At 38.5% G+C, this 23,433-nt stretch overlaps 1 protein-coding gene across 1 annotated transcript in view; it reads right to left on the bottom strand.

Annotated features, from left to right (window-relative positions):
- NELL2 (neural EGFL like 2) overlaps window positions 1-23,433 on the bottom strand; it is a 359,055-nt gene that overhangs the window by 184,758 nt on the left and 150,864 nt on the right. Inside the window, 2 exon segments of the mRNA XM_006755529.2 lie at window positions 3,592-3,694; window positions 6,932-7,023. Coding sequence (XP_006755592.1) covers window positions 3,592-3,694; window positions 6,932-7,023 — 195 coding nt within the window.

The raw sequence follows: 23,433 nt of genomic DNA, 5'->3' as shown, positions 1-23,433 counted from the left end.
CCTCCTACTTGTAATTATGTCACAGTGAAGTCAATGCCAAATTAAAGTGGGGTATCCAGTGAAAAGCACGTGGTGGTGCTGCACGTAGAGAAAGGGGCTGCTCAGGGAGGAAGAGGAAAATGCAGGTATGAAAACTGTATCACATTAAGTCACAGTCCCGCATCAAGTCTGCACTGCTTCTGAGATGATGCTATAGGAGATAGCCAACTGCCCAGTACCTAGAAAACAGCCGTGGCTGGATTTGAGTTGGTGCCTGGAGATTTGGAGCCTCATTTCAGTGCACAGCTTGGCTTCCAGTCACTGGCAGAGCCTCGTGGGAAGGTCAACACTTTAATCTCCTGCTCTGCCCTCAGGGAATACTGACTAACTCTTGCTGAACAAGTGTCTCAGGTGTGAGCACAGCATCTTTAGCACTAGGCAGAGAGGCCTGGAAACCGGAGGCCAATTTCATTACAAATGAATTTGTCACAGCGTGTAAGTGTAGGAGTTGACTCAAAATGTAAGCCCAGAGAACTTGTCTTTTTTTAGTTTAAAAGTCAGAGAATGCCAGGAGAATTCAGTTGGTTGTATATTTGAAGTCAGAAATAGAAGCAACCTTTATTATAAATTGCACTAAATGTTTCAAGAAGGGCTAACTTGTCCAATTTCAGTTCCAGTATTATCTAAGCCAGTGGTTCTTAATTCTGGCTGCTTAAGAGAATTTATCAGATTTTGTTTTAATGGTGATACCAAGACTCCATTTCAACCTTATTATATAAGAATCTCAGGTGGTGGGGGTATACTAATAGGTCACAGAATATTTTGTCATTGTGCTTTGAGTGTGCTGTGTAAACACATTAACTTTTAAAACTATAAACAACTTAAATATAATATTTTTTAAACATTTAATTACCTTTATTTAGTATTTGTTTGTTTGTTTGTTTGTTTTTGTTAATCCTCACCCGAGGATATTTTCCATTGATATTTAGAGAGAATGAAAGAGAGAGGGAAAGACAGAGAGAAACATCGATGTGGGAGAAACACATCAATTGGTTGCCTCCTGCAAGAGCTTCACCAGGGCCCCCGTAGGAGAGGAGCCTGCAACCAAGGTATATGCCCTTGACCAGAATCGAACCTGGGACCCTTTGGTCATCCTTAGGCTGATGCTCTATCCACTGAGTCAAACCGGCTAGGGCTAAATATAACAATTTTTGTAGCTATGTTTTTCATTTTCTAACTTGCTTTTTTAATTTTATATCATGGCTCTTTTAAAAATAAATGGATGTGACTGGAGCTTCTCTTGAATCTTAAAGGCCCTATCTCAGGTTCTTATTCAAATCTCGTCCTAGCCCAACTTGGCTAATTTTTATACTATTTACCTCTCTAGTATCCTCCACACTCCCAGTGTGGATTAAAGGTAGCCACACAATTTCAGCGCTCCTATCGTGGCTAGCTCCGTTCCGCCTCCCCTTAAACCTGGGCTGTCCTATGACTACTCTGACCACTGAAATATGGGAGAAGTGCTGCTCTTTCAATTCTAGACCTAACCTCTAAGAGCCAACAGTCACCGTTTAAAAAGTCTGACTACTATTCTACTGGAGAGACCACAGGGAGAAGTCCTGAGATCATGTGGGAAGGAAAGAGTTCTGGCTGTGCCCAAACTTCCTGTCATCGCTACTGACATGTCCAGCATACAGTGAGGCCATCTAGAATCTTCCGCCCCAGCCCCGCTTCCAGCTGAGTGACCCCAGTGAACACCACGTGGAGCGGAAGAATGTCCTGGCCAACCCCTCTCTGAAGTCCTGACCCACAATATTGTGAGATATAATAAAAGGGGTGTTTGTTTTAAGCCACTGAGCTTTGGGGGTCACTTTTTTATGCAGCAACAGGTAACTACGCGAATGTGGACCCACAGACCAGTAGTAGCATCACCCGGGAGCTTATTACAAATGCAGATTCTTGGGCTCGATCTGCATGTTAATAACATCCATAGGTTATCTGCATGTACATTTCAGCTTGAAAAGCACTGGGATAGCTCCTATAACTGTCCAGTTCCCAAATCAAGTGATTGGAATGAGCTCTTGATTCATATCAAATGTCACACATGCTCTGTGTTAGGTGCTGGGAGGATGAAACTTCTAATGACCCTTCTTGCTTGTCCATTTGGTTACAGTCCTTTTTGGTAGTGTCCCTTCATTGCTGAGAGCTACTCTTAAAGCTCCTTGAAGGACAAACCAAGTCTTAAACAACTTTGAAATTCCCAAAGAGCCTTTCACAGAACTGAGGTTTTAAAACTCATAATTGAATGAATGGAGGAAGGAAATAAAAAGAAAAAACTGCATCACCCTGCTAAAAATTGGGAAAGAGGTATCTTATGTCTATTTTTAATAGATTAGGTTAAAAGGAAACAAAATGGCATGTTACTTTTTTACTTTTTTCTATTTAAGATTTCCTTTGCATTAGCATAAAGGCCATTCCTTATTCAATCAAGTGTTAATAGCTCATTGAGAGCAGTTTGCTATATAGTGCCAACTTCAGGAGTTATTAACACCAACTGTATCCCATATTAGGTTTTAGGCATTAAGGATATAGAGGTGAATATAAAGACCCAGCCCTGCCCTCAAGGTGCATAGTCCAATGAAGGAAATGAATTCACAAACATAAAATTTCAAGATAATACAGGAAGGTACATATAATTTCATAATTGGTAGGAATCATAAAAAGTTCCATATAATCAATTCGTTAGTTTAATACTTGAATCTACAGTAGAATATCTAGTGTAGGAATCATTAGTAGGCCTAACTGGTTTGACTCAGTGGATAGAGCATCGGCCTGCGGACTCAAGGGTCCCAGGTTTGGTTCCTGTCAGGGGCATGTACCTTGGTTGCGGGCACATCCCCAGTGGGGAGTGTGCGGGAGGCAGCTGATAGATGTTTCTCTCTCATTGATGTTTCTAACTCTCTATCCCTATCCCTTCCTCTCTGTAAAAAACCAATAAAATATATTTTTAAAAAAGAATCATTAGTAATGGGGAACTCTCTTCCTCTTAAGGTGTCCCATTGCATATCTGAATAGTGTAAAATTCACTGTTTTCTTATATTGAACTAAAAATCCAAATCCCTTCTACTTATCGGTCATAGGCCATTCATCACAGAAGCAATGCAAAACATGTCTAATGGCTTCTCTCTCCTTGGTGGCATAGAAGCCTATGAGTGAAGAGAATGGAAATGATAAGAGAGGGATCTTAGCATGGGAATCATGCTAAGTCAATTAAAAGAACAAACTGAAGAGAAGCAAACAAACATAAAATGAGTCAGCACTGTTGTGTAAATTTCTTCAGCAGTGTCATGCTGCATCAGACCAGGGCACAGAGGGAAGTTGAGAGATCCAGGGCCTGAGACAGATGAGTAGAAAGCACTCTGATTTTACTCAGTTACTATAATAACTACCTCATGACTATCTACTGTGTGCTAAATCAGGAACGCATTTAGGGAAATACTACTAGTCTTTAGAAATAACTTGCTTATAAAAATGTGTCTTTCATCTCGGTTAAAAAAGCCTCCTAGGGTGACGCATACACATAAACCTTCTTTACAAAAAAAGTCGTCTTACCTTTACAAACCTTGCAACAGCTATGAGACAAGGTGATCTGTTGAGACTCTGGACAATCCAAAGCTGGACAGCCTGAACTCTCAACCAGCTTCATGGTCTGCTCCTGTTAGACAACAGAAAGTAAATGCTTCCAACTTCTGAATTAGGACTTACTGAGAAGTTTTCAGATCCAGTATCTGGAAGGGCTCTTCTGATAGAAAACTAAAATTTTCATTCTGAGAACCGCTGCATAGGCCACAGGCTCATTCATGATCTTAAACCACAAGGGGAAAGCCTTGGAAATGGACAATCAGCACTTGGAAAGCACTTGAAAATGGATACTGCCGTCATGCCTACAATATGCCAAACATGGTCATTTTTCAGGGTAATCCTGAAAAATTCTGCTGGTTTTACAACACATTTGCACATCCAGATGACAATGTGGCAAAGACACAGCTTGAATGAGATCAACAGCTCACTGAAAAAAATAAATAAATAAAAACTGAGCTTTTTAACATTCTCATTTTAAATTTTTCTAAACTGTTGTAAGGAGATTCTCACAGGTGTCTCTGTTGAGGACAATAGGTGGTCTTCCAACAAAACTATAAGGGGAATGATGGCCGGATTCATATCTCCTGAGAATTAATGCCTAGAATATCTCCTGACATGTATTTGGTATTCAAAAAAAACTTCCTTAAAGAGATGAATAAATCAATGTCTTATTACAGTTCTAGCAATCAAAGTAGATAAAATCCTTCTCAAGGAGAAACCAAAATACAAAATGCTTTTCTGATAAATGTATCAGCCCTGCTCTCAAAGCAAACATTTGGCTTCTATACTGTCAGTCTCTAACCTCTGAAAAACTGGGTCATTAACAATGTTATATTATGCTTATTGGTACATAAGTAATAAAATAACTGTTGAAACTTGCAGGCGTACACTTAATGCTGTTCAACAGACTAGATTTTTAGTTATCATTTCTGTAAGAACTGCGTTTATGGGAGAAGTATTCATTTCAACATCTCCCTCTTCCCGGTTTATGTACGAAAAAGATCTTCAAATGATAATCTCTTATCAAGAAAGTAGCAGGCCCAGCCAGTGTGGCTCAGTGGTTGAGCATCAATCTTTGAACCAGGAGGTCACGGTTAGATTCCTTTCCTCTCGGAAATCAATAAGAAATATTTTTAAAAAGAAAGTGGCAGGACATGTATATACAGTGGAGTCAAATGCTAGTCTTCCTTTGACGACAGCAATATCCATTCTGATAACATTATTTCAGAACCACAGTGTTTTTCTGTGTTACCCATACTCCCAGGACACATTTTCAAGGCCACAAAAGTGACAGCAAAGGAACAAAGAAGGATTAGACTTGACAGCCCAGAAAATGGAAGCATAAGAGAGCTGCCAATTACGTAGAGGTGTAAATACAGAAGCCAAGGGACCTGAGGGAAAAGAAACAATGGAAGTCCTTACTGTTCAGAATTTAGTCAAGAACTATAAAAGCTTATGATAATCTGGGATAGCTAGCTGTGCTGTATAATCAATAGCCGCCAGCTCCATAGAGCTCTTGAATGCAAATGCAGTAAAATTTACACAAGATTTTGAAGACTTAGCATGACAAAATAATGTAAAATATTTCATTAAAAGTGCTATATAGATTACATGTTAAAATAATATTTGATATATGAAGTTAAATATAGAAAATTTAGCCCAATAAAAATTACCTTTGTTATTCATATCATATTTCTATTGGACAGCACAGCATTAGAGGGTTGGAAATGGTGCCTTTTGTTTGAGCAAATAAAATATTTACTAAGCACCCAGAGTTGTCTATAAAGACTTCTCACTAAACCAATTTAAAATTAAAGCATTTTATAGCTATTTTAAAATCAACTATCCCAGTAAATTTCTAAACCACAATCATTAATATTAGGAAACACAATGGTCAGATAAAAAGAATACACACACACACACACACATTAGGTAGAAAACTTCAGTCACCCTTGAGAATTTTAAATTTAGAGTTGATATTTCAAAATTAGAGTTTACCATTAGAAGCCAGCTGACAAACGTTTTCCACTTTCCTTAAAGTGACTTTTCTCTGATTCTATTTTCTCAATTTGGAGTCACTGTATCTTCCTCCAATTCTTAGTGTATAGTGGGACCTATTCCACTCAAAACAGCACTGGGATAGGAATGCTGACAGAGAGCCGGGCCTCTTGAAATACAGGTCAGTAATACATGCTAACAGTCTTCTTATGCATCAGCTCCCACATCAGAGGAGACCCCATTCAAAACCAAAGGAGCAGCTAGAATACTTTACAATGAGCATGAAGAAAGCAGAGCTTTCATATTCTAGAAATCAAATCTGTCTCAGTCTTGCCTCATTATGTCTCCTCTTGCTTATCCCAAAAGTCTTTCAACTTAAGATGCCTGAAGTATGTAGTTGGCTTTTTTATATTCAATTATCTTGGCAAAATTCTTAGGATTTTCCTTTTCCCAACATTTAAAACTCATAAATGTTTGCAGTTTATTGGTGGTGCCAGCATGGTAAATCATTTAACTTAATTTTCTACATAACCTATACATACTAAATCATCCCCAAAACTCATGTATGGGAGGCATTTAAAAAGGAAAATTAAAATTCAAATAGAAATGAAACCCTAAAGCAGAAACTTTATATATAGACAGTTTCCTTCAGGTAGAATGTGGCTTGAAATACATTATTGTCAAGAAATATAACATTATAGTTTATAAAAGGAAAATATGAAGTGTTCTGAAACATAGTTAGTTTTTCAATGAGCAGATCAAGAAGCAGAGTTAAAAAGAATTGAATTTGCTTCAGAAGCATACTTCAAGAGGCCAAGGCAGTACATTTTAAAAGAATTCCCCTTCAAATCTTGTAAGATGTTCCTCCCAAAGGGATTAAGATTAATATCAGCCTCATCTCCATCCAACAGCTAATTCTTTTTAGGTAATTTTTATGTTTTGTTTTTAATTGGATTGAGTGATATTTCTCACAAGGGTCAAAACCTCAAGTGACAATGGGCTGTCTATCTTTAGCTACATTTTCTTCAAAACAGAAAATAAGGGCTGATTTGAATTTAGAAAATATAAGATAACTTCATAAAACTTTAATTTGACAAAAAAAGCATTTTTATATATTGGTAAAAATATTTTACAACTATTAATTTACATGTTTGCAAAATAATGGGAATTTCAATATCTTTGAATTCTACTTTATATCTTAAATTTTCCCTTAGATGTTTTAAAGGTATCACAAGGGTGAGGTTTTAAGGAAACATTAACTGTGTTTGTATAACTGAAATAGTTTTGAAAAACTCGTGAAAAGTTTTCTTACCTTGCACTCATAGAGAACACATACTCCAGACGAGGAATAGACTGTATGTCTTTCTCCTTCAAAGTAGGTTCGCCCTTGAAATTGGCATATTGCTTTGGGGGAAAAATACATATATATTTATTTTTTATTTTTCATTAAGAAAAATAGTTTCCAAGTGTTCAGATTATTCTGCAACAATAGTTTTCTGTTCTCCTGCCTTTCCACGGTGTTTGAGTAAGTATACACCTAAATTCAATCAATCTAACATAAGGCACATGCAGGGTCAAGTTACCATCATGCCCTTTGAGTTCAGAGAGTAGAATAAGGTACAGAAAAGGTAAGTGGCAATGGCAAGTCAGAATTAGACTCTGAGAAAGGAGTGCCCATAAACAGACTCTCAGCCAATTATCTGCCGCTAGACGATGTCTCACATAGAGGGATATTAAGCAGGTGAGTAGGGTGGCTCCAAATCAAGGTCAACACAAATATGAGGAAAGTTCATTTTTTATATACCATTATAGAACTTTCAAACAGATTATTCAAAAGAAGCTGTATTAATTTCAGCACATGCATGTATATGTCATGTCATGGGTTGCTATTATTTTATGTTTAAGGACATATGGGTTCGGGCACCCTATTTAGGATGTTAATTTGGGCCTGCCTTGCTTCCATCACAATTAAATGCAATTTTGGAAGAGAACTTCACATTCGATGGGGAAAACATCAATTTAATTAGTGAAAATGTATAGAACGTGTTTAATAATTCTTTGAGACTTTCAAAACATTTACTTAAAATTCATACAAGTGTTTAGCCAAGGGAAATTGTGTGCTTGTTTTGAAAGGACTGCTTCACACTACCCAGGTTGACTCCTCACCATAACGGAGACAGATTTACCCTGAAGCCATTGAGGCTTAACCTTCAGTATCAGTCTCTGGCTTAGACCCCCTTCTAAGACTCTAAACTAACTGTTGTTTTCACAATTTTGTGTTGTTTTTCTCTAAAAGGATGACACTCAGCATTGTAGAGGCTTGGAAGCCCTACAACACCTTCATCACCTCAAGCTAATTATTTCAAAAGACCAGTGGAAATGATGACAGGAAAAGCTTCTGTTAGCCCTATGTACAAAATTCAATGTTCACTTTTAAAATTCTAGTCTGTTAACCCTATGTACAAAATTTAATGTTCACTTATAACTACATGAATTTTACTAAGTCGATGTGTATATTTCCTTTAAATTTCATTGTAAGACTAGAAGGAAGGTTTTTTATCTTCAGAATTTATATATTCCCATGACTTTTAAAGTATCAAGTTGCACAGAATAATTTTAATACAGAAATTAGACATACTTTCTATTAATAACATTAAATATAAATATATATGGTTGTACTACAAATATTCATATTTAAAAATATATTTTATTGATTTTTTACAGAGAGGAAAGAAGAGGGATAGAGAGTTAGAAACATCGATGAGAGAGAAACATCAATCAGCTGCCTCCTGCACACCTCCTGCTGGGGATGTGCCTGCAACCAAGGTACACGCCCTTGACCGGAATCGAACCTGGAACCTTTCAGTCCGCAGGCCGATGCTCTATCCACTGAGCCAAACCGGTTAGGGCCAAACATTCATATTTAAAGCGTAAACCAACTTTCACCTTTGCTGAAAATTAACTGATTATTTATGCACACTTAAATAATGGAAAGCATGCATATTTTTTAAATGTCATCCTACAACCAATCTCCTTACTCAGCTTTTATTAATAATTTCACTATACAATATGTATCACTGGCGAATTGATCTTAAAATTTTGGAGCGCGCTGGAAAAGAATACAACTCACATGCATAAGTTATACTACTTAAAAACTGGCTGAGGCTTGCTCACTCATGAATATTCAACATAAAACTACAGATTTGTCAGCTGCATACTATCTGTCATGTGAATAAATAGCATGTGCATTTACTTAATGAACCTGATTATAAAATATATCTCTCCAACATGTAATTTTTAAGTGTGCTTTTTTTCTCTTTTCTTATGAGATTCAGTAACCTCAAAATGCCCAAGATCTGGCATGTGTTCAATTACACCTAATAAGTAGCACAATTTATACGATAATGAGAACAAATAAAACTTTTGTACTCCCATTCAGCACCTGCCATTCAAAGATTTCTAAGCTTATTATATGACTTGATAACTGCAGCCTATTTAAGTCCAAGGATATGTTAACGGAAAAAACGGATGCTCCAAGCCTTTCTCGGAGCAGAGGGGAGAGGAAGTCCTGTAAGAAACACAAGGGTAAGTTCTCCTCATACAAAGTCTTATGATAATTTAATATTCAAGCAGAGCAGATGGACCGTCTGTTAGAAACTCTTAATTCAAAAGATTCAAACAGGCAACTTGTGGGACGATAGGGCACCAAATGGAGCTTGGCAGAGGGAGGAAGCACAAAAACAAACGAGATCACAATTGCTTCATATCCTTCCAAGCAATGAGCACAAAGGGTGAACTTGGCTCAGGGAGAACCAAAGTGAGTGGTTTTTGTCTTGAACTCAGAAAATCTATAATCTTTCCTAAAAATACTACAAAAAATCCTGAAAATGCCACTAGGATGGCCTTAGGACTTAGGAGTAGATTGAAGGGGCAAAAGTCATATTTATTTATTAACACATTTCACAGACATGTACTGAGCTCCCACTATAGGTTGGTAGCCTGCTAGGTTCTAGATTCCCAGATGAATGGTCAATATTTAGATAAGTTCATTTTATGTACTTTATATATGTTTTACTTTGATTTTAGGAATATGAAAAGAAATGCAGATTCTTATGTTCAAGGGAAGTAATAACGATAATAATAATTTATTGGGGGGGGAAAGGTGAATGAGACTGACTCAGGCCCTCACTATGTAGTAGGACAGACAGGCTTATACACAACTAACTACAACAAAAGCCGGACTGAAGTGCTATAATTGAGAAACTCATAAATTCTAATGTTAGCACAGGAGACTGAGTAGTGAACTTCTGAGAGGGGACAACTAGCAGAGGGTAAGGCAACAAATAAAAGTTGGTGCATCCAGACTCTGCCAAATGGGAGAGGTCATCTTCACCCTCGGGCTAAGGAACAAGGAGAGGAAATGGTTTCACTGAAGCTCACAAAGGAGAGGCTGCTGAGTGAGAGCGTGATCATGAGACACTCAGTGACTGCCAGAAACACAGGCTGGTGCAGCGAAGGAGCAGGGAAGAGACATGGCCAACTCTCTCTCCTGCCTCTCCTCCTGCTTTCCAATTTCCTGCTTGTGCCTTCAATTGGCAAACCCTATCCAATGCCAGCTGGCAGGGAGACCAGGGTGATGCAGTCTGCAGAAATCTGGCTCCTGGGGCACAGACCTGGGAAGAGAAGGAGGTGAGGGAAGAATAACCAGCAAAGGTGGCTGTCATCTAAATTCACTTGAAAGCATGAAGAGAGGTCCGGTTTACAGGAATAGGTGGTTTTGAAGGACATGAGAGAGTACAAAACAGAACAAGTACATTTTAAGAGGAAAAAAATGGAGACATTAAAAAAATGCAAATTCACTCTAAGGAAAAATCCAGAGATTTTCAAAATGAGGTAGGCCAAAGGCAAGAGGAAGGAACTGAGAGAGAGCAAGTGTTCAAACAGGAAGGAACGCAGAGTAGGCCTACTACCCGATTTTAACCAATACCCCTGAAAGTATGATGAACAAAGCCTCAGAGATAATAATAATCACATGGCTACCACAATGACTGCGAGAAAGTCTCTAGAATTCCTTAACGGAAATGTACTTGCCTGCTGACCTTTTTCTAGTAGAGCATAAAGCAAGGGTGGGGGACATCTGCCTGCAGGCCATAAAAGGCCTGCAAAATCATTTGACCTGGTCCTGCCAAGGCATTAGGGATGAGTTAATTAAATGTTTGACCAAATATAGCTGGCTAATTTTTAAATAGATAACTTTGTATGATCTGCAAATCCTATATAATAAAAGCCTGATATGCTAAGCGTCTGGTCGTCCAGTCATTTGTTCAACCAATCAAAGCATAATATGCCAAGGATATGATAAAGCCGCTCAACCACTTGCTATGACGTGTACTGACTGCCAGGGGGCAGACAGTCGACTGGTAGGTTAGCTTGCTGCTGGGGTCTGCCAATCAGGACTGAGGGAGATAGGCTGAACACGCCTTGGAGTCCTCCCACGGTCCCTCCCATGTCCCTCCCCAGCCCTGATCATGCACCAGTTGGGTCCCTCGGCCTGGCCTGCACCCTCTCACAATCTGGAACCCCTTGGGGGATTTTGGGGTGCCGATTTCAGCTCAATCCCACTCAACACAGGAGATTCCCCCTGATGGTCAGTGTGTTCCCACAGCAGGAGTGCCACTCAGCCGGAAGCTGGGCTCACAGGGGTGGCAGGAGCCCCTCCCGCCTCCACAGCAGTAAAAGGATGTCAAACTAAGCCTTCAGTCAGATATCCCCTGAGGGTTCCCAGACTGTGAGAGGGCACAGGCCAGGCTGAGGGACTCTCCCCCCACCCTCCGCTGAGTGCATGAATTTTGTGTACCGGGCCTCTAGTGATGTTATAAACATCCAAATGGCCCTTGGCAGAAAAATGGTTCCCCACCCCTGGTATAAAGTAAAAGAAATCAATTCTCCAACCAAAAAACAACAACAACAAAAATCATTTTGCTCCACTGAGTTCTTCTTTAATGTAATTGCATTCACATGTTCATAGTCAAAGGCTTCCCCACGTCGGATGCTCAAGTGTTTGCATGTGTGCGTATACACACTACATTTCCGATATAATTCTGGATTCTTATACCCCAAATCATTTACCAGCTTAAAGCAGAACTCTATCAACTAGGCTACATTTTTAAACATCTATGTTTAAATTATTTATTGAATATAGTGCATTTATATATTATATATGTATTTTAAGATATGAAATTTCTAGGAAAATAATCATGCAATACAGGTCTATCACTTTGTGGACAAAGAAGGTAGGCCCTGTGAAATCAGACTAACGCATACAACTATATCTATTCTTAAATTATTAATATGCCCATCTGGTGTGGCTTAGTGGTTGAGCATCAACCTGTGAACCAGGAGGTCAAGGTTTGATTCCTGGTCAGGGCACATGCATAGGTTGCAAGCTTAATCCCAGTGGGAGGCATGCAGGAGGCAGCCAATCAATGATTTTCTCTCATCATTGATGTTTCTATCTCTCTCCCTCTCCTTTCCTCTCTGAAACAATAAAAATACTTTTTTAAAAAATTATTAATATTAATCAATGTTAAATGCACATTTACTGTGACTGTGGTAAATGATGCTGCTTGCATAACTCCAGGGGGTACCATTCATATCCTGGTCTATGGGAATTATGGAACCCAGAGCTGTCCAGTGCACAGACTCTTTGCCATAGGTGGGGGCATATTTAGAACTTGGGGGAATTCAGTAGGAGGACATAACAATTGGCATATGCATTTAGCTGGGGCTATATTCAACATCACTAGTTTCATAGTTACTAGCGCTATAATTAAGAGAGACTCTGCAAAACAATTAATGTAAGTATTTTCACTTCATTTCCCTCCCGTTTTAACTATCAGGTAGAATTAGAAAGATAGGAAATGGTATAGATGCAAATCTGAAAGTCATCACTTGTAAAAAAAAGTGAAAAGTAATTCATAGTGCAGATTGAGAAACAGGTAAGTGACAGAAGCCAGTAAAATTCAAAACACCCTAATTTACACATTACAAACCAGATTTACTGGTTATCAATGCACAATCAGAAAATGCAGATCCCTCTAATGAGATTTCAATCAACTTCTACAAAACACTGTAGAAAGAAATATCCAAATCTATAGAAAAATATCTTAGAATATAAAAGCAAAAGGACATCATATCATATTTCACTTCAAAACATTTCCTCAGTACATATGTAACTTTTCCTTTTTATCACTGGATTGAAAAACCATTTGTCAACTTTAAACTTCCCAATTGATATCAACACTTTTAAAAATGATCCAACATAAAATTAAAAGTTATAGATACTAAGAACAAAATCAGTTATAATTCACATAGGTGGGAAAGGGGATTTGTGGTTTCTTTAAAATTATATTTGAAAACACTAGGTATCAGAGATCTATTTTTTAAAGATAAAAATATTTTTATTTCAGAGAGGGGGAGAGAGATAGAAACATCACTGATGAAAGAGAATCATTGATCAGCTGCCTCCTGCATGTCCCCCACCAGGATCGGGCCCGCAACCCAAGCATGTGCCCTTGACCGAATTGAACCAAGTACCCTTCAGTCTACAGGCCGATGCTCTATCCACTGAGCCAAACCAGCTAGGGTGGTATCAGAGATTACCGGGAGCCGGTCTATCCTTGCTGTTTCAAGGGACCTGGCATATATGGCATACTGTTCTTAATATGTTTGCTTACTTTCTTGGCGCTGTGTTTTAACCAAGGTCACCTCTCCGAGAAAGGTTGTTTCCCCAGGTAGGGATTTTTCCCTGAAGTCAGGGAGGGGATAAAACTCCTTAACTTTAGAAGACAGAACTTAGAAGACAGAACCTACACAGAACCTAGAGACAGAAGAACTTCGCTGGAGAGAACATGGCAAAAGATCCTGGACAGAACCTGGCTACAGAACTTGGTTGGAGAACCTAGACAGAACCTGGCTGAAGAACCCGGCTACAGAACCTGGCGACCGAACCTGGCTAGAGAACCTAAACCGAACCTGGCTGGAGAACCTGGCTGGAGAACCTAGCAAGAGAACACGGACACAGAACTTGGCTGGATATTGTGGCTAGAGATCCTGGCAAGGCTGCTGATCAACTGAACACTGTCTCTGTGTCATTCCTTCTTCGCCGACTCCGTCCACACCTTTGGGGACCCCTGGACCCGCTGGGGCTGGACCCCAGCAAGATATCTTTAAATTGTTTAAGCCATCTGTAAAGGCAGAATTGTATTTAGTAGTAGCTTTTTTATGGTGCTCTTTGAAATCTTAATTTCCTCTGGGAGAGCTCTTAAACATCCCAGGTACAATAGTAGTTATTTCATTCTGAGCCAACATGATATTTGAGAGTGACTGATACACAAATCAAAGCTGTTGGATGAGAAAATATCTCATTAACTGTAAATATGCATATTCATATTTATATTTTAGCTTTTTAAAATGCACAAAAAATGCATTCACAAGGGAGCCTAAAATTCTGTGGAGTTAAACAAAACAGCAATCTAAAAGTGTTTTGATATTATTAAAAGATTCCGAATAAACCGTGCTGCATTTATCCAGCCCATAATCTTTTTTGTAATATGGACTCACTTGGAGTCAACTGTTAACAATTTGGTTGTAATAAAAGTCTTGAGCACTAGCAGCTATAAATTAATTTGTCCCTCTTCTACAATGCTTACATCTCTTTTAGGGCACTCAACACATTTTCCTTTTCTCTAGGGAGTTGTACATTTTTTAAAATCTTTCTACGTAAGAACAGGAACAGCGAGTGTCTTCATCTCTGGATCTTACACAGCACCCGGCATGAACTCTAAAGGTTTGTTCCTTTTTTTTTTTTAAAGTTCTCTTCCAGCATTCCTATTTGATGAAAAGCCTGAAAACAATTCAACTGGACCTCTCTGAAATTCGCATTTTCCTTTAAATATGCCCTTATCCTTTGATCTTGCTTCTTATGATAAAGGTTCTCTAAATTGGGTCTCCCAGAAATACTTTGCCCTTTTGGTAATTTGGCAGCTTACTTTCCACTGCAGTAGAGCGGAAGCGCCTGAAATGTGAGCAGGTTTGTCTACCGGTGAGTGAAAAAAAAAAAAAAAAGTAGCTGGCTACCATTTATAGCAGTAACTAGCTAACAGGAATAACAAGAGAGCATGTACAACGGAAATAGGCTCGGACCATCCAAAGCAAAGCCTCCTTCCTCCACATAAAACCAATTTTTTGAAGTCGGTGCTATTTAAAGTGATCAAGATTTCAGATTATTTAAATAATACACAAATTCATTAATCATACATTATCGCTTCCTTTAACAAGAATCTCATTCATTTCGGGGGAATTTCGTTGTTTGCAAAACTAATATTAGAGTTGAGGAAATGAGATCATGAAAGTAGACGTACAACTTTCTTTTCTCTTTTCTTTATATATCATGCCCTTGGACTTCTGAAGGACCTACCCACGAGTGCGTCTCCTAGGGGATCTTAATTTAGGTCAGTGAACTATTCGTCCAAAAAGAGAAGCGGCCCTGGAACACCACAAACCTAGCAGGAGTGAGGGGTTAGGAGGCAAATGACAAAAATAACTTCCAGGATAGAACAAAAGCAAAAATTCTAACACCCTGTCCAGATCAGCCTCTAGGTTACAGGGGCTATATATCCTGGGGAAACAAGAACTGGATATTCAAAGGATAGGAGCAGAAAGGCTAAGTTTACTAGTATAGCTGGAAGAAAGAAGAATCCAGTGCTCTCGCCCCAAATTTAATTTTATCCATTTAAATTGCGACTAAGTATATTCTGAAATTCTTTTCATGAGCTACCTTTCCATCACTGGCTTTAGTGTTGATCCTGGCTTAGATAGCATAGAGTGATGTCTCTAAAAGAGTCACTGTAATCAACTCCTTTAATCTCCTGGGGAAAAGAAAAATAAATTTAATAAGTGGAGGTAAAGACTTGGAGAAAGATACAGTATTCATGTTCATACATGAATACCATTGAAAGTGACAGAACAAGAACGCAACATGAGGTGACAGGTTTTATCACTTTAAAAGAAAACATAACATGTAATATAATAAGGAAACGTTCACACGTTGTCAGTTTCAAAGCCAGGGCTGGAATTCATCTGACAGTCTTTCCATGTATCTTTCCTCACCACTAAAAATCCAATGAACTCAGGCAAAACTTGAACACCTAATCTTTGGTTTAATTTTGTGGAACATTTTCCAAAACAGTGAAGGAGGTATTGAGCATAGAAATGTTTTGTAAATTGTAAAATATGATTCTTTTCATTGTAAACCAGACATTAGTGCTCAATTAAGAGATAACAAGTAAAAACCATGAAACAGCAATGGCACTGGTTTAAAACAGCCTCTGATGTTTGGGCAAAACTAAGGGGGAAAGAATTGTGGGGGTAGCTCTCTCAGGAGGACGTATTTTAAATGCAGTTTCCGAAGAGGTATATGAATAACTCCTTGCATTATGCCATGCATCTGAGCCCAGGGAAGAGAAGCAGCACAGGGTAAAGGGAGCCAGATCCATGGAGAACAAGACATGTAGAAGGCACAGCACGCTGAGGACAGAGGCTGGCAGAGGGAGCAGCAGGGGATGGACAATTTTTAAAGTATGGTTGAGAGGGAGCAAGAGAAAGGAAAGCACAGAGCAAAACCATCTCCTCAAGACTTGCAGTGAGAGCAGCAACATCTGGTGGAAATGAGAAGCACTAATGATAACCTTCTGTCCACCAGCCACTGTCCTGGGAAGGCGCCTCCTGCCTTCAAGGAGAATTCAGCCTAGCTCAGGAAACATGAACACTTAACTAGGTCACCTAACTGCAGCCATCTCAGAAGCAGTGTTGAAACAGGGAGGAAAGCAACGTCTTGCCAGGGTGGAATTGGAAATGCATCGAGATGAGGAGCATTTGAACATGAGCACTGAAGGAGATTTGAATGAGAGAAAGATGACTCATGATATATTCAGATAACAGAATCAGATAGTGATCATAATAATGTACTTAGTGCCTGATCCTAATGAACATCTAGTCAGGATCCCTGTATAAACTGGAACTGATTTATTATAACTGATTTCCTATCCAATGTATATGCTCCCAACCATTGGACCAACAGTTCTCAACTGTGGATTTATATTACAGGAACTTGAGGAACATTTAAAACTCTACCCCCCAGTTGCATGCCAGATAAATTAATAAGATTCCTGAGGGTGGGACCTGAGACTCTGTTTTTAAAAGCTGTCCAGGTACAGCTAAGCTTGAAAACTATTTTACTGTGCAAGAGAATAAGGAACTAGGAAAAGAGAAAAATCAATTAACATTTAAATGGGGACAATCACATAGATATTCAGTAGAGGCCTTTTTATCCTGTTTTCTGGAGAGGTATTTGACCCATTGCTTGAAAAAAATCAGTTAAAGTGAGAAGTCATAGACAGCAATAAATATGTACTGTAAACATTTTAATTAAAAACACAAATCACACACATTCAATGATGTTCTGAAGTAGAACACTTTTCCTTAATGCAGATTCTTTGTGCTTCACCAGTCTTGATTAAATAAATAAAACTTACAAAGCGTTGTCTACATTTTCTAATGTTTTGTTTTTTATTTAAGCAATCTGAAGAGGGATGGTCCTAATACTGTTTTCTTCCACAACATTTTACCATTGTCTTACTGACATCTAATTCAAGAACATATATTTTTAGCAGTTTGAGTTTATCAGCTTTTCTCAAAGCACTCAATTTTGATTTTATTTTTAAGAAGTATTTCTTTTTACACACACAGAGTCAGAGAGAGAAAAGCCATGGACTCTGTAAGACTGGAGATTGAAACTCATTAACTATAGCTGTGTTGTATTTTGGGACAAAGTATTTGTTAAAATACATCACATTTTCCTATTTTCAAATGATTTTCCCTCTGTGGAGCCAATTAAAATTTTCTACAGCTATGCTAAATAAAACATTGAGGTTAAAATGTTAAACACATTAAGTCTGGAAATTAAGAATTAAATTATCCCAAACTTAACATTTCTCATAGTAATCAGTCAAAATTTGATCACATTCCTTCCAAAAGTCTCTGGAATTAAGATGTGAGAGGGTTTCCCATAATCTTTCTGACCTTCAAAGATACTACCATATAAATTGCTGTATTTCTTCTCACCTCCATTTATAAAGAAGAAAATTATGGAAGTGTTCATTCTCATCTTCTCAATAAATACTGAGTAGCTACTGTATACCATACACTGTGCCCAGCACTGGGATCACAGCAGTGACCAGGTAGATATGGACCATGCCCTCACAGAATCTACAATATCGAGGAGAATTCAAGGATAACCTACCAGGCAAATAAACAATAATTGCAGATAACACTAAGTAAACAGGCAAGAATCTGAGTACTGAATAACTTCCAGGACATTTTAGATTTGATCAGGGAACACTTCGGGTTGCTCAGGGACTACCTCTCTGAGGAGATGAAATTTTAGCTGAGACCAAAGTTAAGAGAAGCTAATATGAAAAAAATGATGGGGGAAAACTTCAAGAAGAGGTGGAAATTAGCTTGGCTTAAGTTTTACATTTAGCTTTATGATCCATTTTAAATATGTATATTGGTGTTTTTATGAGTTCCAGAAAATTCTCAGCCATCTTCCCCCTCTCTCATTTTGGGACTCTCATTTAAACATTCTCCTACACCTTCCCTGTCTTCTTCCTCCACTTCAGTATCTTCCTTCTTTTAAAAAATTTTTTTTCTGATCCCTGGATATTTCTCACGACCTATTTTTCAGTTCACTAATTCTCTATGTATCTCTGCCTACTCTGCTATTTAATTCATCTGTTGAGGCTATATTTTATTTCCATTTATCGTATTTTCATTTCTAGAGTTTCTGTTCCTTTTTATCAAATTAGCTATTTTAAGTTTTCTGGTTGCCTGGAGATGAACCCAGACTTACCTTATTATTTCTTCAAACATAATAAGCAGACTTGTACTATATTAAGTATTGCTTCATTTTAACCTGACATCTTTGCTCTCTGTCTCTTCTGTTCGTTGTTTCAGGCTTTGTGTCCTGGCAACACAGCCTTTTGGAAGTTCAATTTGTTGTGTTGAGGGTCATCTTATATATTTGTTTGAGCCTTTATTTCTGCCCCCTTTCTGCACTAAGACCACCCCAACCACCTAAAAAAAAGAAAGCTCAAATTTTCCAAGAATGAACACAATTCCTCACAGCAAGGTAGCTTCACTGCTTGTTTATTTCACTGTGCTCTCTTCTTTGGGTTTCTCTTCATTTTTGGTCTGGTAATATCTTGCCATTTTATTCAACTTTTTGATGTCTTCAATTTTTTAAAATATTTTTATTCTCCTTTCTTACTTTCAGAAAGGGTTGATTCAAATAACTTAGACTTTCTTTAACCAGAATAGAAAATTCCATTCTCAGCTTTCATCTTTCGTGTGTGTGTTTTTACTTTCACTTTTTAATTGATTAAAAATAGAATAGTATAAATGCTCTGCTGAACACTGACGTTCAGATTAATCCTTTATAAGAGAAGCTTAATATGCAAATCGACTGAATGGCAGAATGACCAGTCAGCAGGGGGCTGGGATGGCAAGCAGGAAGCACCAGGCCAGCCAAGGAAGGTGCCAGTGGGAAGAGGGAGGGGATGGAGATAGGGGGCAGCGACTGGCAGCAGTGGAGCGATGGGGGCTGGATCCAGCCTCTCACCAGCCAGCGCAGTCCTCCTATTAGCCCACTAGTTGCCTCCTGCGGGGAGCAGGCCTAAGCCATCAGTTGGCCATCCCCTGGGGGCTCCCAGACTGCAAGAGGGTACAGGCCAGGCTGAGGAACCCCCACCCCCAAGTGCACAAATTTTCGTGCAGCAGCCTCTAGTCAGTAATAAAAATCTAAGCCAAGCAAATTAAAAACAAGCACTCAAATAAATAAATAGATGATAGATATGGAAAAATAGATATATAAATGAAGAAAGGAAGGAAGGAAGCAGGCAACTCCATTAAGGGCTGCTAAAACAAAAACAAAAAAGCTATTGAATTTATTGGAATGACATTGGTTAATAAAATTATACAGGTTTCAGATGTACAATTCTATAATACATCAACTGTATATTGTGGTATATTGTATTGTGTGGTCACTACCCCAAGTGAATTCTCCTTCCATCACAAAGTAAATATCCTCATACTTATGTACCCATTGACCAGTTTACTGCCATGGTTGATTTTTAATGCCATAATTAACTACCTAAAATTATAAGGTTATTTTTAGCTATTCAAACTTTTATCAAGACACTAATAGTGAACAATATTTTCTTTATTCAATAAAGATAATATATAAAAAATTCTAAATAGATACCCCACACTCTACCAACAATAGTTATTATCTAATATTTTAGAGTGAAGGGTATGTTTTTTTAAGATACCCTTTTTTTTAGTATTTTATTTTACTCTAAGTGTCCTATGTATAGTTGCTAAATGTCTGTTTTCTTGGTTATGCATAATTGCTCAGAATATAGAGTATTGGCCATTGTAATAATTGTATCAATCAAACAGCATCAGCCAGCACACATTTACTTCACAATCAATGACTATTTATAATAACAAAGCACCTGTTTTGTTATTTCGTTGCTAAAATTATGCCTCTTTAATAGGTAGACTCAGTATTTATTTGACCATTCCTTCCATATTCCTTTCCAATTTTTCATACAGGACATTTCTAAAGATATTGGCAGTTATGTTAATTCCAAATCACCTCTTTTCCTGTAATTGTTTTTTTGGCACATATTTTTTATTGCTCTGCAATAATTTTCCATGATAAATACATGAATCCAGCACTTAGAGCTTTGCTATTTGGCTGCTCGACAATTTTGATCGACCTCAGTCATTAAAGGCATATCAGCCCACAGAGTATCATTCTTTCGCTGATTTTTATACATGGGTTTTGCTCTTCGTTAATTGCAGACTGTCATTTAATGTTTATACTAAGTCTTCCTCTACATCTCTGCATACCCACCCTCCGTATCCAAACAGGATAGAATTCTTGTTCTCCAGGCCCTCCTGACCTAATTAAAATCCGGACAAATGAGGACAAAAAGAACAAAAGGATGGCTACAAAGAAATGTGTTACCAACTACAAGCTAACAAGATAAAAATATAGACCAGCTGCAGAGGGACTCAATAGTGAAGTTACAGGAACTAGGTGCTACTATTCAAGGAAGACATTATAGCAAAGTTCTGATTTATTCAAATATATCCTCCTCTGGGAAACCTTCTGTGAATCCCCCAAATCGGAGAGTTTTCCTCTATTATCAATCCACAGCACTTTCTACATATTCCTAACATGGCACCCAGCACATTATATTGTAATCTATCCCCTTTCACTGAATTATAAAGTTACTATGAAAGACTAGTATTGTGTTTGCATCTCAAGCATCCAAATCAAAGCATGAGATGAAAAATATAAACAAAGGCCCATGCATTTTTTCCCCAAAGGTGTTTTCAGAAAAGAAAAATGACTATTCTTTATGTATCTAAATGATATGAAATATGAACTTCCTAGAACATGTACACATATCAACATTAGAATTTGTTTGGTAAAAACGGCTTGTATGGTCCTGGGGGTTGACTCAGTGTTGACCACCTATGGCCCACAGGATAAATCCACTTACCACTCATTTTTATACAGTCTGGGAACTAAGAATAGCAGTTTTCACATACTTAAATGGCTGGTGAAAAAAATGAAAACAAAAATAATATGTTATGACATATGAAAATTGTATGAAATTTAAATTTTAGTGTCAATAAACATGATTTTATTGTAATACAGCCTTGCTAGTTGTTTACATTTTGTTTATGGCTATTTTCATTCTACAAAGACATAGTTTAATAGCCACAAAAAGAGAACATGTGACCTGCAAAACCAAAAATAGTTAGTCTGGCCTTTGACAGAAAATAGTTTTCCTATCATTATTCTATCCAAGTTATTAGTCTAGAATTAAACATGGTAACCCAATTGCCTTTGCTAATGATAAGTTCAGCATTGGGCATGAGACCTAATTTTGGTCAATGAGAAATGAGGGGAACCTAAGAAGAGACTTCTGGGAAGTTTTCTTGCCCTTAAGAATGATGTGCAAAGAGCCGATACTTCCTTCATCCTCCTGGCTGTAACTTTTAGAATTGTTACAGTCATCTTGCTATGATTCTGCAGGTCAAGCCAACACACAAAGGAGGGTAGGAAAAAAAGCAGCAAAGAGAAGCAGAGATGAGAACCTAGCATACTTTCTCTGAGTTGCCTGTCTGTCAAATGAACATGAAGTAAATATTCTTTAGTATTAGATTTAGTTTCTTCTGTACAGTTACCAGTTGGCATGCAGGTATCCCTCTGCAGCACTAAGGGAAAGTCTAAAATTCACACATGCCTCAGTTTTCTGCTTGTGCCTTAAATCTCAGAGAGAGGCAGGATATACTCAACACAGCATATTAGGAGGGCAGCATGTGTCATGGCCATAGCAAATGGACAAAAGATCAAAACTCTGATCCAGGACTGATATGGATAATGTAGGCATCTACACAAAAACTCTAAAATATTTTTTGAAAAGTTATTTGCCCCTATATGCTCATTGCAGCATTATTTATGGTGTCTGAGAGATGGAAAAAAAAAACCCAAATATCCTTTATAGATGATTGGATAAAGATGTGGTACATATATGCAATGCAATACTGCTCAGCCATGAGAAAAGATGAAATACAGCCATTTGGGACAACATGGATGGACCTTGAGAACATTGTGCAAAGCAAAATAAGTCAGAAAAAGCTAAGAACCATATGGTTTCACTCATATGTGAGATATAAAACTGAAGCATGGCCCTAGCCAGTTTGGCTCACTGGATAGAACATCGGCCTGCAGACTGAAGGGTCCCAGGTTCGATTCCAGTCAAGGGCATGTATCTTGGTTGCAGGCACATCCCCAGTGGGGGGTGTGTAGGAGGCAGCTGATCGATGCTTCTCTCTCATCGATGTTTCTAACTCTCTATCCTTCTCCCTTCCTCTCTGTAAAAAATCAATAAAATATATTTAAAAAAAAACAAAAAAAAACTGAAGCATGTATGGTGGTTACCAGAGGGGAGTGGGGGGCAGGTGGTAGTATAGGGTAAACGAAGCCAAATATATGGTGATGGAAATGATTTGACTTTGGGTGGTGGGCACACAATGCACTATACAGATCATGTATCATAGAAACGTACACTTGAAACCTATATGGTATTATAATCCTACTAGAGGCCCAGTGCATAAAAATTTGTGCACTTGGGGGGGGAGGGGGGTCCCTCAGCCCGGCTCTCACAGTCTGGGACCCCTCAGGGGATGTCCACCTGCCAGCTTAAGCCCACTCCCTGGGGGAATGGGCCTAAGCCGGCTGTCAGACATCCCTCTGGCAGCCTGGGAGCCCTCAGGGGATGTCCACTTGACAGTGGGGAGCAGGCCTAAGCTGCAGTCAGACATCCTTAGCACTGCTGCGGAGGCAGGAGAGGCTCCCACCACTGCCGCCACTGTGCTTGCCAGCCCTGAGCGCCCTGACCACCAGGGGTCAGCTCCTGCATTGAGCGTCTGCCCCCCGGTGGTCAGTGCTCGTAGCGACCGGTCAACCAGTTGTTTGGTCGGTTAAGCTTTTATATATATAGATTCCCAGAGATTGTCCTGGAATGTGAGGTGAATTTGAAATAATTTAGGTATTGATTATAGTCGAAGGAACGGATGCTATTCATTTTTTAAAAGCTTAGCATCCAGACAAAC

This window comes from Myotis davidii, unplaced genomic scaffold, assembly GCF_000327345.1.
Source record: "Myotis davidii unplaced genomic scaffold, ASM32734v1 scaffold290, whole genome shotgun sequence".
NCBI lineage: Eukaryota > Metazoa > Chordata > Mammalia > Chiroptera > Vespertilionidae > Myotis > Myotis davidii.
Note: the sequence above shows the minus strand (reverse complement) of the source record. Positions and strands in the feature narration are given on the sequence as shown.